At 50.8% G+C, this 14887-nt stretch overlaps 1 protein-coding gene across 5 annotated transcripts in view; it reads right to left on the reverse strand.

Annotated features, from left to right (window-relative positions):
• Positions 1–7982: 7982 nt before the first annotated feature.
• The window catches only part of Adcyap1r1 (ADCYAP receptor type I), a 47544-nt gene continuing 40639 nt past the window's right edge, over positions 7983–14887 (reverse strand). For all 5 annotated transcript variants that reach the window (XM_070014270.1, XM_070014269.1, XM_070014268.1 and 2 more), the window contains 2 exons: positions 13778–13819; positions 7983–12340 (listed from right to left, as the gene is read on the reverse strand). In XM_070014270.1, coding sequence (XP_069870371.1) covers positions 12152–12340; positions 13778–13819 — 231 coding nt within the window. In that variant the 3' untranslated portion in view covers positions 7983–12151. The remainder of the gene's footprint in view (positions 12341–13777; positions 13820–14887) is intronic.

Genomic DNA, 14887 nt, shown 5'->3' on the forward strand with positions numbered 1-14887 from the left:
GATGTCTGGAACTGGGATACTTCTAGCATTGCTTCTTTTTGCTCAAGATTGCTTTGGCCATGTGGGGTCTGTCGTGTTTCTATATGAATGTAAGAATTGACCTTTCTATTTCTGTGGAGAATGACGTTGGGATTTTGATGGAGATTGCATCAAAACTGTTTCTTGAGTATGGCCATTTTCACAATATTGATTCTTCCACTCAATGAGCATGGAAAGCCTTTCTATCTTCTGGTGTCTTCATCCATTTTCTTTTCCTAAGCTTTACAGTTTGCATCTTAGAGCTCTTTCACATAAGTTTTGTTGTGTTTTTAAGGTTATTGTGAATAGAATTGTTTGGATTTCTTTTTCAGCCTGTTGGTGTGCCAAGAGCTTTTGGCTACTTTCTGTGTTGCCTTTGGATCCTGCTACATTGTCAAAAGTATTTATCAGATATAAAAGTGTAGGATCGGATCTTTAGGACCATTTAGATATAGGATTAAATCATCTGTAAAGAATGACCATTTGGCTTTTCCCTTCCCTATTTGGATGTCTTTTCTTTCTTTATCTTGTCTTATTACTCTGGCTAAGGATTCCAGTACTGTATTGCAGAGGATACTTTGTATTTTTGCTGCCTTTTTCAACTTATTGAGATTTTCTTTGGTGGCCTAGCTTGCGACCTATCCTGGAGAATGGTGCATGCACTCTTGAGAAGAGTGTATCTGCTCTTGCTGTAGTAGACCATTATGTCTCCTTTAAAAAGAAATAAGTCAACATGTATGCATATACATATAGAAACTCTGTGGGGGTTTTTGTTTTGTCTCTTCTTGTCTCGGTTTGGTTTTTAGGCAGTCCATGCTGGCTTGAAACTCACCATATATGTAATCCCAGCTTCAAACTAGAATTTCCCCTGCTTCTACTTTTCACATAGACAGATTCATAGGCAGGCGCGTATATACCATCAAATTCACCTTAGAAAAGTGTATCCATCCATTTTTCTTTTGCTGCAGCCAAGTACCTGGCTTAGAGTATCTTACTTATAAGTACAGGGATGTATTTAGCTTACCATGTGGTAGTCTGAAAGCCTACAGAGCTGATTCTGTGAGAGCTCTGCCCTATCCTCATGGCTGATGTACATGTGAGACAGAGGTCAGCTGACAAGGGTGGAAGCTAAAGATGAGGAGCCAGCCTGACTTCTGTAAGAACGCTCCCCTCTACCAAGGGAGCTAACTTGGGGTTTCTAGGAACACCACATAATACCTCCTGAAGGCAGGGCCCTGTGATTTCTCTCTTCAAGGTCCTCTGGCTCACAGTGGGAACCAAGCTTCCAGAGTGAAATGTGGGGGCACAAACCACATCCAAATCACAGCAGGGGGTGAGGGAGAAATGACCTCATCAAACCCAGCATGCCCCAGTGGGCCACAGAAAGTAACACCTCTGCTATTGCTATAGGAAACCACTGAATGTTTTCAAAATATAGTAACATAGCAGACAACAGCAACAAAAACATCAAGCACACAGTAATAATTTTTTAAACCCCCTGGGCTTGCTGAGTCATGTATTATAGACTCATGGGCATCTTTCAAGGGGAATGAGTTCACATACATCCTGGGAGATCCATTGTAAGGCTGACCTTTTGCCACTGGGCATGATGGTGCAGGCCTCAGCTCTCAGGAGGTGCATTCCAGACCAGCTTGGAATACACAGGGAATTATAGGCCCACACGGGCTACATAGCCTCCAACGACTGACTACAGGGCACACAGGATAGAGAGTGTGGGAGGTGTTAACCCATGGGGCATCCATTAGCAACTCTGAAAGTCAAAATATCTCCTATTTGTGCTTTAGGCAGGGTCCAGCAGCACCTCCTATTTGTGCTTTAGGCAGGGTCCAGCAGCACCTCCTGGGTATGTTTCCTTTTTACCTTCTTATTGCTGACCATCTTCCCTCAGTGTCTGCAAATCCACCTCAGAGCATTGGCTTCAAATAGACTCCAACCTCTCCATGCTCAATCTTGCATGTACAGAAGTGTGGAATGTGCCTTGAACCTTTGCATCTAATCCAGTCCAGTCTCCAGGCAACTAAGACAATATGATGCTTGCATCCATAGTTTTGTTCTGGATTGTTTGGGGAATAATGACAAGAAAAGTGTGCACATATTCAGGACAGGTGAAAATTTTTCTCAGAACATTGTGCATTTGCAGTTGGTTGAATCCACAGATAGAGAGACATGATTTCTTATTAACTTCCCTAGAACAGTGAACTCCTTGAGAGAGCCTGATGTCTCTCACTCTAGTATCTTCTTCTTCTTTTTTTTTTTTTTTTTTTTTTTTTGATGGGAGGAAGGGTTAGTACTGGGGCTAGAACTCAGGGCTTCGTAATCTCAATTTAGCTTTTGCATTCATGCCTGGTGCTGAGCCACAGCCCCACTTTTGGTTTTTTGCTGGTTATTTGAGATTAAAGTCTCTCAGGTGTCTCTTCCTTGGCTGGCTTTGAACCACAATCCTCAGGTCTCAGCCTCTTGAGTAGCTACCCTGTGAGTCTCTAGTGCCTGACCTCTAGTATCTTCTGAAATCTCAATATGGGGACATAATAAAAATCTCCATGAAAATTTGAGGAACGGATGAGTATGTTAGTGTCCACAATTAAATGTGACTTTTTCACACAAGCTCAGTTCCTCCACAACACAAAAGAACATTTGTATTTGTGGTCTTTATAAGATTAGACAAAACAAACAAACAAACAAATGTGTGTTTTATCAACAGAAAAGCCAATGAATTAACAAAATGCTCTGAATATTGCCTTCTTTCTGTGGGCAGTTCTCCTCTCCTGGAAATAACCAACAAACATTTGGCTTGCTCCTTCCCAGTCCCTGTGTGCTGCTAGCCATGACTGCCTGAATTAGGCTCGGTGCTTTGCCATCAACCAAATGACTGACCAGCAGAGGGCAGTGCAAATCCACAAGCCGATTCTGGGAAGAAAACCCTGGGGGAAGAACCAACTCTCAGCTCCCTCCCGGCCACAGCCTGTTGGCCACTGCTATCTCCCTTTCTTCAGGTTAATGACTGTGGTTAGCTCTGACCTGTGTTTCTCAGAGTTGATGAAAAGGAATAATCGCTGGTGACACAGCTCCCGTATCAGGCCACTTGCAGAGACCACACTGCCTCTGGGGACCCAGGGGTGCCTCTGGTTTTCCTGTCTGTCCCTAGGCCTACGTGTGGGGCCCAAGAGGCCCAGAACAGGACCCTCATGCTGTATGGTTGTTGCCTGGGCCCCAGAGGGCACTGTGCCCTCGCATTGGTTCTGAAGGGCAGAAATCACTCCATCTCTGGCCTTGGTTCCTTTTCTGGTCTTTCTTTGGTGGAAGGGCTTCTGTCCAGAAATTTCTTTCCTGGGAGCATGTAGGTCAGGGAAATGGCAGTGTTCTCTCTCTCTCTCTCTCTCTCTCTCTCTCTCTCTCTCTCTCTCTCTCTCTCTCTCTCTCTCTCTCTCTCTCTCTCTCTCTCTCTCTCTCCCTCTCTGTCTCTCTCTCTCCCTCTCTCTCTCTCTTTCCCTCTCTCTCCCTCTCTCTGTCTATCTCTGTCTCCCTCTCTCTCAACAGAGTCTTTCTACACTGGCATCTCCTTCCTCCAGGACTAATGAGGACTCCCCCCTCCCAGTGGGGAGGACTGATGTGATTTCTGGCAGCCCTGGGGCTGGTCCTTGAAAGCCCTGGAGGCCGGAGACTCCTGAGAGCCTGCCCTTCCCTGCTGGCCATCTGCAGCCTGATTCTCAGCACTGAAGAAGGCCAGAGGAGGCTTGAACTTTGGTGAGAGAGGAACATGGCTCCTAAATGTGCTGGGACCTGTTCTTAGTAGCTTCAATAAATGGAAAATAACCACTCTCCTTCCAGTAGCTCTCTGTACTGAGCAGTCACCCTGAGGAGCCAAGGATGAGGCCAGGCTCTGTGAGGGTACACTTGGACTGAAGACCACCATCCAGACTGGCCAGGGATGACTTGAAACCCAGCTGACTGCTGTCCCTGTCTTCATAAGCTAGCACCAGCCTTGGGTCCCCTGCCCAGATCCTTCTCCTTAGAGCCCACATGGCTTTTCTGTCATCATCCACCCCCACTGGCTTCCCCCAGTGCTCTCTTCCATCACATAGAAACCCTACCTTCTCAGGACACACCTCCCTGTAAGGCAGGCATTAGAACTGCCACCAGGAGACCCTGGAAAGCTCAGAGGGCTGCAGACAGGAGGCCAGGGCAGACCAATAAAGGGCTGGGCAGCAGAGAAGCAGCTGGGCATTGGGGAAGAAAGTGGACATCCCAGGCTTGCTGAGTAGCTCCTGAGAAAGCATGCATCTTTACTAAGACCCAGAGGACTCAGCCGCTTCCTGAGCACCATATCCCTGCTGCCACGTGGGGGCAAGTTCCACACCAAATACATCCACAAGTTGTGGGTGGCCCTACACAAGGGCATCCACAAGTCATGTGACTTTCAGAATCAGTTCCATGCGAGTGCTCAGAACCTACCCACTTTGGTGCCAAGAGTTGGAGGAGGGTGAGGGTGTTTCCCTCATCCTTCCTGTGTTCTAGAATGAGATTTATGTTTGACAGACCAGAAATGGCCTCCCTAGACCCTATCCAAACTGCTGCAAGATGACACTTCTAGTCTGGGACAGGACTTTCCCTGCCTCTTCCCACCTCCTGGCCCCTCTATTAAAAGCTTCCCCACCTGAACTTGGCCATGTTATTTCCCTCACCAGCTTCACCTGGCTCTGACTCCAGGTACTCCAAATCCAGCTCCATGCTGAGGTCATTGTCCTGTCCGAATCCCTGGGCCAACTCATCTCCACCCAACAGCCAGTAGCATCTTGAGAAGCAACACATCACTCCACAGCTCAAGACTTCCCCAGACCACACCGATCTAGGAAAGGACTTCAGAAACATGAACCGGAATGGTGTGGACTCCATTCTTTCCATGGCCAATGCTGAAAGGAAGCAGGGAGGGGAAATAACTATTTCAATGGGTTCCCAATCCACCTGTAATGCCTTCTTCTAAGGAAAGCGTAGCTTGAGTCAGGTGTGGAATTGTATTCATCTCTGTGGTCAGGTGCCCACGTGGGTGTCTGTCTCTGAGACAAATTTGTTGCACGTCACATGTTGATTTGTAAACAAAGAATAGCTTTAGGAGGATCAGTCTTTTTAGAATGCCAGTGGATTTCATGGGCTCCCATCTTGGAACTGTCTGTGGTGCTGGACCCAGTCACATGCCTCTCTCCATGGTGCTTACAGCAGAACCTTGTCTGAGTCAATCTCACACTATGCCTGGACGTGAAGGGTCAGGTGGATCCACAGAGGCCAAGACCAGTGTCATTGTAAGGATGCTTTTTCCCATGGAGGGAGTGTCAGGTTTATGAAAAATCCACAGTGACTCCCACGTAACCACAGGTGTCAGCTCAAGGAAACCCTGAGCATGATGTTGCACCTGAGACTAAGTGAGCAGCACAGATGAGGTGGGATCTTTGGCAAGGTCAAGAATGTTGTAAGACCATGGGGTGAGGGTGGGAAGCCATCTAAACATGGAAGAGAGAGGAGGGGGGGCTGAGAGGGTCAGCTCAAAGCAAGTCCTGGGGACAAAGACTCCTTGTCCTAGTGGTGGAAGATGAACTCACCAAAGCCAAGACCTCCCCTAACTCCCCTTTTGTGGGGTGTGTGTGAGAACCACATGATGATTGTTCAGGTTTCCTGGCTTCAAAGACTGCTATGGCCAATTGATCATAAGACTATTAGCTAACTCATTCTCACTTTGAAACAGGCCTTCAACTCCTTGGAAGGTTGGGGTTGACTGGAGAGCAAGGACAGGAAAGAATTCACCATTTCCCCTCTGGAGCCACGAGAGGGCAGGAGCTCACAGCAACCCGACTGCAGACTTGTGGCCTCCATAACCATGAAAGCATGAAAGTGAGTTATCTCAGACTCTACGGTTTGTAGTGATTTGTTAGTATAGCCTGAGGAAATGCATGCACCCTCCCTCATTTCACACCCTAATGCCTTTGCTCCTGACAGCTTCTCCACCTCACATTCTCTTGCCACAAGTATTTGCAGAGATGTCATCAATATGGGAGGCTCAGATGCTGACATTCCTGTGTGCCAGGGCCTCTCCAGCTGCCCAGTCTAAACCTTCTCCCTGGAACCACATCATCGGCTGCCTCTCCCCAGCAGAATGGAACTCATGATGTGGGGAAAGCTTCTCCAGCACTAGCTTGAGCACGGCTCTCAGAACAAATTGCACATGCAAGAGTCATTTAATGAGGAGTGTGTACTCAACAAAAAGCTGCTGTCCTTCTAAAAAGACTGACATGGCTAAGGCTCTTCTTGTGGATATCTTTTCTGAGTGCCTACAGTACAAACCTAAGCAGCTTGAAGGTCATTCCTGGACTCCAAACCAGGCTGCTGTCTGCTAATAAGGACTGCTCCCTAATCTAGAAAGAGTCCAGAAGAACATCTGGTGATGGTTTACCTGGGGAATTCACAATCTTGGGTCCAGGACTACATCTAGGAACCATCTATGTTCACAGCAGAGCCACTGAGCTGCACTGTCCACCAGGGGGCAGCCGAGCCAAGGCAGAGGCTCAGCATTCTGCAGAGTTAACCTGAGGAAACTGCCTTCACTAATGCATAACCATGGCCCTTGTTCTCTTCCTCCACCAAAGAACTGTCTCTCCCCTAATTAAAAATTCATTAATGTCAAAGTTACCAGAGCACTGAATTCAGGTCTGACACAATGAAATCCACTAAAAACTGTTTAAAGATAGGGAGGATGAAGAAGAGACAGAGCAATGGAGGTGGTCAATCTGATTGAAGAGCTGTCTATGCATGTCTATACAATGTCTATCATATCTATACAGAGAGAGAGAGACAGAGAGAGAGAGAGAGAGAGAGAGAGAGAGAGAGAGAGAGAGAGAGAGAGAGAGAGAGAGAGAGAGAGAGAGAGAGAGAGAGAGAGAGAGAGATGCAACCATGAGGAGGAGCCCAAAGGATGGAGAGCCAGACATGAGGCAAACCATTCCTACTAAGACAGAGCTTTGTCTCATTAAACTCAGGTAGACAACTGAGAACTAACATTATGTCTTTGATGTCTCTCTAGGGACTCCAGCTTCTTTCTAGCCCTCTGTCGTTAGCATGCAGGTACGAGTCCTTGCCAAGAACTGCCTCATGGTCCACGATGATGCCTAGCGTTCTAGATGGCACCAGATTCAGAGTGAAATGGGAGAAAGCAAAATGTCTCTGACTTTTTCCAGTATCTCTTCATGCTTCGATCTGCTACATCTTACAGGCTGATGTCTACCCTGCCTGTAAGAGGCCCTGTCACATGTGTCAGTGACACTGGAGGAGAGGGATACCTGCTGACCAACAGTGGTCCAAGCCATCATCTTGATCCCCCAAATCTTTTGGCAGTCTCATGGTTACAGGGCGTGTCCCATGACAAAGCTGTGTGCACATCCTCCTTTGTTAGGAGCAAAGTTGGGTGCCGTTTTCAAGCTGTACCCCAGACTGGCAAAGTTTCCTTGATTAGATTTTGGGGGTCCAGTTACCCCGTACACTGAGGCCTGGAGGTAGTGGTAATGGTGATGTCCAGGCTGATACAACAGCTCTGACTATCCACTGGGTGAGGGGCTGGTGTTCTGGCAGCCAAGGATGTGCTGTGTCTCCATGGGACAAAACGCAAGACCGTGGAGCATCGTGAAGAACCAAAGATTATTCAACAAGCTGCTTACATTTCCCGAACCCAAACTCTTCCAGTAATCCTGGTCCCACACAAGTAAAAGGAAGATCTTTCGAGAGCCAGACTTTGTTTTTACTCTTCCAAGTCTGCTCTCAGTTCATTCAAGCCCATTTGAATACCTCTACTTTGGAATCACAAGGCCACAGAGCCTTGTAGACCGGGTTGTTCTGTAGCAATGGGGTTTCAGTGTCCTCTGCTCCCTGCCCTCAACCTCCACCAATTTACAGCCACCAACAAAAATGAGAAAACATTTATTGAGCTGTCTACAGCAGGTTGACAACTTTAAAATCCCAGACAAGGTTGTAAGCACAGCATTAATGGAGGCAGAGTAGTTCTATGGTGTGTCGGGTTTTCTCTCTCTGGCGGACGGTGGAACCCAGGCTGGTCCAGCGCTGGTGAGAGCCTGGAACCACATCTGGAACACCAGGGGCTGTACCACTGCAGCCCTGGCAGCACAAAGCTACAGAAGACAGACATTAGACAAGACACATGGCTGAGTGCAAGCACACCCCAGGACCTGGAGATCAGGAACAAGTGGGGGCCAGATGAGTACACCAAGTCCTTGAAGGATTGCAGATGGTATCACGGACATGCTCACAGCAAGCACATGGAATTCAAGAGCAAACCTAGTCAGCTGATGAAGACAAACCTGGACCTCTGCGCCCACCAGAACCCCAAGGCCATATTCCCAGTGCTGGTGGTTTTACGAACTAGGTGAAAGCCAACCCAGGAAGGTTCGAAACAGGAGACAGCCAGTCAGTTCTTTGGGGGTCCTTCTCAGGAATGGTTCCCAATCTGTTATTTCCAAAGATCCTTCATGCACCATGGGTGTCTCACCCCACTCCCCCCCAACCCTGGCTTGGGGCTGTCATGACCTCCTCATTGACCAGAGGCAGAGGGCAAGCCTGGGGCTAGGAATCATAGAAGAAACCAGGTTAGAGTAGACATCACACTCTGATGGCTCCAGCTGCTTGTGGAGCCCAGAGGCCAGACAGCTTTCCATGGCCAGGGTCTCTATCCTGCAGAAGGTAGCTTGTTACTGGAGGGCTGGGTGAGGGTCACATTCCTGCCCTCTCACAGGGCTGCACACATAGCTGGGGCCATTTCCTCATTCGGGTGTGTGCAGGGCCTTCTGTGTGTCCTTGTCAGCCCACTGGAGGTTTGACCAGCAGACCTCCAAGCTCCTCCTAGCACTAGTACCTTGTGATGGCTGGGGACCTATTACCCACTCCCTCTAGCTTCCTGGCCCCTCTTTCTTCTTTGGGAGGGGGGCCCTGAAGGGGCCATGGTCTTCAAAGAACTAAGAAGATGATCCCTCTGGCTCTCCCTCAGGAGGGCAGGTCAAGGCGCTGAGACCAAGTGAGTGGTGATGGATGCAGGGTGTTTCTACTTTTGGGTAGGCGGGAACTCCCTGACCCTAATCCCCACACAATCCAGGACAGAAATGACCAGATTTGAGGGGAATCACTGAAGGCTCCTCATCAGCTTCCCACTGAAATGGAAAATGGGGTCTTGCCTGAAGCATGTGAGAGTTCCGAGCTCATAGTGCAGGGAGCCACGCAAAGCTGCAACACCCCACAACCATCTGAACGCCCCCCCTCAGCTTTCCTGTTACTCGGTATTCTGCAGCTCTATATACCATCTCCTGAGTCTTCTCAGCCTGTCCTATGGATGCATGTTCATGAAAGGGGAGAAGAGATATCCTTCCGTCAAGAAGACCTCATGTGGGGGGTATTCAGCCTCTCAGACTGCACAGAACAAGAGCCCTGTCCCAAGACGGGCCATCCTCATCTGTCAACTACACTTCCTTCAATCCCCCTGAGGCTGATGGCTGGTGTTAGACAGAACCCAGGGGCACCCCAGGCTAGGCAAACCATGCAGTCCTTGTGCCCCTTCTACAGAACTGTAAAGAGGAAAGGGCTTCACCAGGCATTGTGCTGTGAACCTACTGCCTGTGACCTAAAGCCAGAACCTCCTGGAACATTCCAAATACATCAGGTTGGCACAAACTCATTTAGACAGAAACCCCCATAGGATCCTAGAATCTCTGGGATACCTCAGGCCTGGGCACTGAGAGCAGTGGGTCCAGGTGGATTTTACTTTTTCCTGATAATGGGTCTGACCATCACTGTTTCTTCCATGTGAAGCAAATCTGCTTATGGGGATGACTGCAAACAACGGGGTCCACACCTTAGGGATTGCTTCTTGGATCTGAGGTGTCATGCAGTCAGGGCATCTGACCCCACCAGAGGTAGAAGGCTGGGTCTCTGTGCTATTCCCAAGGTCCATGGCCTTGGCCTTTCCTCTGCTCAGACAGCTTCCACTGTGGTTGGCCAAATGAGTGAAAGGAGTTTGGTTTCTAAGAAAGGGAAAATAAACATCATCCTCCCACTCCTACACAGATAAACAGGCACAGACACAGACACAAACACAGACACAGACACACACACAGACACACACACACACACACACACACATACAATCTTACATAACACACACAGGAGTGACACTTGCCATTTTACCTGCCTAAGTTTTGAACTGGAAAGTTACTAAAGTACAGAGCCTGGAGAAGCATTAGAGGCCACATTATTTCACAAATGGGGAAACTGAGGCTCAGAACAAGGAACATTGTGTCCATAGTCCCAGCAGTCTGAGCCTACCTGGGACAGAGCCCAGGTTTCTGAATCCAGGCCCCTTTCAAACATCTCAGGTCCCCTAGTAGTGTCTGAAATCAAGGCGACAACAGACACTTGGTTGGCTGATACAACCTGACCTCCAGAGCAAGGGAGGCGATCATGGGGATCGGGGCAGGGCAAAGGCCACTGCACACCCAACACCCTCAACCAGTAGAAGTCACTGAGCAGGCCTGGGAAAAGTTAGGGAAGATCTTCCTCTAGCTTTGCCAAAGACCCAAGAACTTACCTAGCCAGCCAAGGACACAGAACTCATCACTAAATTAGAGCAACGAGTGCCTTCTCCCACCAGCCACTCAGACATCTCCCAGAAGCACTGCCCCGTGTCCCTTTATGAAACCCAGTGAAGCAACAGTCCCTGCACCCCAAGCATTCCAGAACACTGCCATGATGCAGGTCCACAAACACAGACAGGAACAAGACCAAGAGCAGACACAAAATGAACTGGGCCACATGAGCCCCTGGCTCTCCAGCACCTTCCTCTACCTTCAACCAGCCTGGTCTGGCCTGACTTTCAATTCTTAGGCTGTGGCCGTACAACTTACCACTGTTGGGGGGGGGAGGAGTCAGGATGGACAATGGGGGGCCCACTCTATCCATCCACAGCCTCTGCTAACAGTGGGGGGCATAGCACCCCCCCCAAACACCCTGGTAGCTATCTGCAGTGGCCCAGTGTCCAGGGCACACAGGGCAGTCTTTGCATCTATTTCAGAGTCTGGTACTGGAGCCCAGGTGTCTGGGGCTCTTTGCCATCTACGGAGGCAGGGAGACGGTCCTTGCCTCGGGCACGTGTTGATGAGCAGTGCTTCAGACTCACAGACTCTCAGGAAGACAGCTGGGTCATCCTAGTCATGGCTTTGACTTCAGAGGGGACAAGGAGTAACTGGAGACTCTGGGGTAGTGGGAGCAGCTACTCCGGGCCACCACCAGGGACAAGAGGGACAGAAAGGAAGCCACCAGAAGAGCTCAGCCCCACTCGAGTCTGGAACACAACGGAGATGGCAAAGGTCTGCCATGGGTCCCAAAACCTCCCCATCTCCATCCCAGTTGCATTTCTGGCTCTCAGTTCTTCTTGGATCAAGTGAAAAGCACCAGAACTTTTCTGACCATCAGCCCCATCTCCCCAACCGAAGTTTCTATTGACGCTGTCCCAATATTCTGGTACCCAGTAGCTGGGCATCTGGACATCAAGACACCAGGTGAGCATGAGGAGGCCTGGGGCCAGCCTGCACTGAAGGACAATGGGCCTCCCGAACAGGACCTCTGGTAAGGGCTGAGCCCAGGCTGAGAAAGGCCCATGTCACACACTGACGGGCAAGGGTGAGCACCAGCCCACCTCCCCAAAGCAGGGTCTCTCTTCAGCCTCAGTTCATAAGGCCATGCCTGGGGTCAGGCCATCACCCAGGCAGGCCAGAATGCAGGGTGTCGCAGAGCCAGAGCTGGGAAAAGGTGAGCAGGATATGGGGTAGGGGATGGATAGGGCAATTATCCAAATTTGAGGAATATTTACATGTCAAATCAGGACCCAGGGGACCACAATGGGGAAGGGCCTATACCCAAACAAGGGGCCTCCCTCTCCCCCTTGGAGAGGAGCCCTGCTTCCCATCCAAGACCTGCCCAAGGAGGGGGAGAGGCACAGGCCTGTGCAGGCCTCTGCCCACAACCCCAGCCTGTGCAGGAAGAGGGAGAGGGGAGGCTCAGGAAGGGAGGTTCAGGTGGCTGGATTGTCAGCTGGGAGGCCAGACATGCGGAGCTGGGAGCTGCTCTTGCTCAAGATGGAGAGCTGGGTGCCCCCGTTCACCCCGCTGCTGGCCAGAGATGGGTGCCGCTGCTTGAAGTCCATGGTGAAGTAGCGGTTCACCTTCCAGCTTCGCCATTTCCTCTTGATCTCTGCCTGCACCTGCAAGGGGTAATTTCCTGTGACTTCCTAGACACCTTCCCCAACTGCTAGCCTGCCCTGGCTTGGGGTCTACCCATTGTCCCTGCCTGACCTGGGGTCTTCCCACTGCCCCCACCACCTCCAGCCCTTCCTGCTCCCCTAGAGCAGCCTGCAACCCTGCTTCACACAGCCTCTGAGAGGCTTCTAGATACCTGCTTGCCTGTGCCTGCCAGAGAGCAGTCCTGGGGCTCACAGGGCTCTACCAAGCATTCTCCTTGAGCGGAGAGATCAAGGCAAGGGTCTTGGCCTTGGCTGACTAGCACTGGGATAGTCCCAGCCCTTGCTGATCACCAACACCAGGATGGTCCCAGCCCTCACAGAGCCGGTTTACGTGTCCCAGATATCCAGCCCTTATGAACAGTGACATCAGCTCCTCCTGGCAGACGCAGCCTCTGCGACTTCCCAAGTGACACCAACAGCAGTCAGGGCTGACAGCCACTAAGTGGTGTCATCCGCCCCTGAGCAAACACAGGCCCACACAGCTGCTGGCACAGCGAATGGGGCCACGCCCAGGGAATCTCACCCTCCATACACTCCCCCTGCCGTATAGCTTTGTGCTGTGTGCAAACTGCACGGCTGGATCCAGCAGCACTAACCTCTCCACTTCTGCCTCCCACCTCGTCTGCAGGCCCTGCCCAGCTACCCAAACTCATCCAGACACCTTCCACAAGACCATCTCCGTCTCTCCTCGTCTGTCCTAATCTGACCCTTGCTGTAGGCTGACATGGCAATCACTGAACCCAATATTCATTCTAGCCTCAGTTACAAAGTAAGGGGAAAGTCTGCTGGGTCAGGACCATGCAGTTAGATGGGAGCTCTGGGCAGACAGCTGCTCACTCCTCAAGTACCTCCCCATCCCATCTGCCCCACCCCCACACCTCTGCTCTGGGCTCCAAAAAGCCAGAGAAGCCCCAAGCCATTGCCCTAGAGATGGAGCGCTCTAGGATGTTTCCAAGTGTCTCCCTAGGGTCTGTTTCAAGCCCTCACCACCACCCCTACTTCCTCAGGGGGCAGGTCTGGATCAGACAAGCTGGTCTGCTGAGGGTGGCTACCAGCTCTAGCCAGCACAACCTCCTGGCCCAGCCCCAGCCACCACCAGCCTGCCCACTGCTTACTGACAACTCCTCTCCTTACTGAATGTCTGATGGCAAAGAGGTTCTGGGCAGCTCTGTGCCAGCAGCACAGATGCCCTTGGGGAGCAGAAACACTCTGCAGATTGGGCTTCAGTGGCAAAGATGGAGAGATCCCCACCTGGATGAAGACCAGGGGCCACATGGCAATTGAGCAACCAGCCTCCCCTCCCCAGTGCAGGGAGCCTTGCAGAGCACTGCAGACAGAGCATTTAGCCCAGTTGCTCCCTGATGAGTCCCACCTCCCTGCTGAATGCCAGTACCTTACCTCCCCATTCAGGAAGCAGTACAGCACGGCCACCACGAAGCCCTGGGGAAAGAGGATAGTACACCTGAGAGGCCAGCAAAAGCCCTTCTGCAATGCAGTGTTCACCCGCAATGCTAGGAGGGTGGGGGGACACCTGGATGCAGAAAACTACACGCCGGATAGGGGACAGCAGGGATCTAGAGTCCTGAGCTGTATAGGGGACATCTGCCCACCCTAAAGAGTATACCCAGGGAACCAGATCAATCTAGCCTCCACTGGTGCCCCAAGGCCTTAGATCACAAACCTCCTTAGTCAAACCATTTCTGTAAGCATTATGCCCACCTTTGGTCTTCCCCATTGCTGACAGGAAGTGTACTTTAAACACCCAGAACAGACTTTCAACTAGTGCCCAGGCTCCTGAGGGGGAGAAGACCATGCAGGATGGAGACACCTGAATTGCATTTGTTCAGTACCATTGCCCTCATCCCCTGCCTTCCCCCTCAGCCCTTCCTCCTCGGCTCTCCCTGACCAGACACTTCTGTATGTAGCAGAGCAAGGACCAGGCACCCAGTAAGAACTCAGCTACTCCCCCTCTACAGCAGACGTAGCACTAAGACTTTCCTGACACCTCTGGTCTGCTCCCCACATTCCCTGGTGCCTTCCTTCTCAGTCCTAGAGGAATGGGAAGCCTGAAAGATGGGACACTTGGGTTCTGATTCAGGGGTCAGAACTTCACCTATACAACTCTGAGCCTCACGAAGCGAAGTGCCAAGTAAAATGGTCTTGAATAAAAATAGGGTAGATGTACAGGCCATTCACACAGGAGGCTCAGAAGACACCAAGGGGATCTGTCCCTCTGGACCACCCCCTTCTCTGTCTCTGTCCAGCACTCACTCACTCACCTCCTCGCCCCCTCACCACTCACCTGTGCATCTGTCCAGCTCTTTCAACTCTATGTGGCCAGGCCCTAAGCAGGATCTCTGAGGAACCAGGAACCCCAACTGGGGTAAAGCCAAAGTCCATCCTCCATGGGGTACAGTCCAGCAGGCCAAAGCCAGGATGTGGACACCAGGGCTCTCAAAACCACCCCATCCATCGTCCCAGGTTGCTGCAGAGTTGCAACCTCCATCA

Source organism: Dipodomys merriami, unplaced genomic scaffold (genome assembly GCF_024711535.1).
Source record: "Dipodomys merriami isolate MVZ:Mamm:240054 unplaced genomic scaffold, mDipMer1.0.p SCAF_94, whole genome shotgun sequence".
Taxonomy (NCBI): domain Eukaryota; kingdom Metazoa; phylum Chordata; class Mammalia; order Rodentia; family Heteromyidae; genus Dipodomys; species Dipodomys merriami.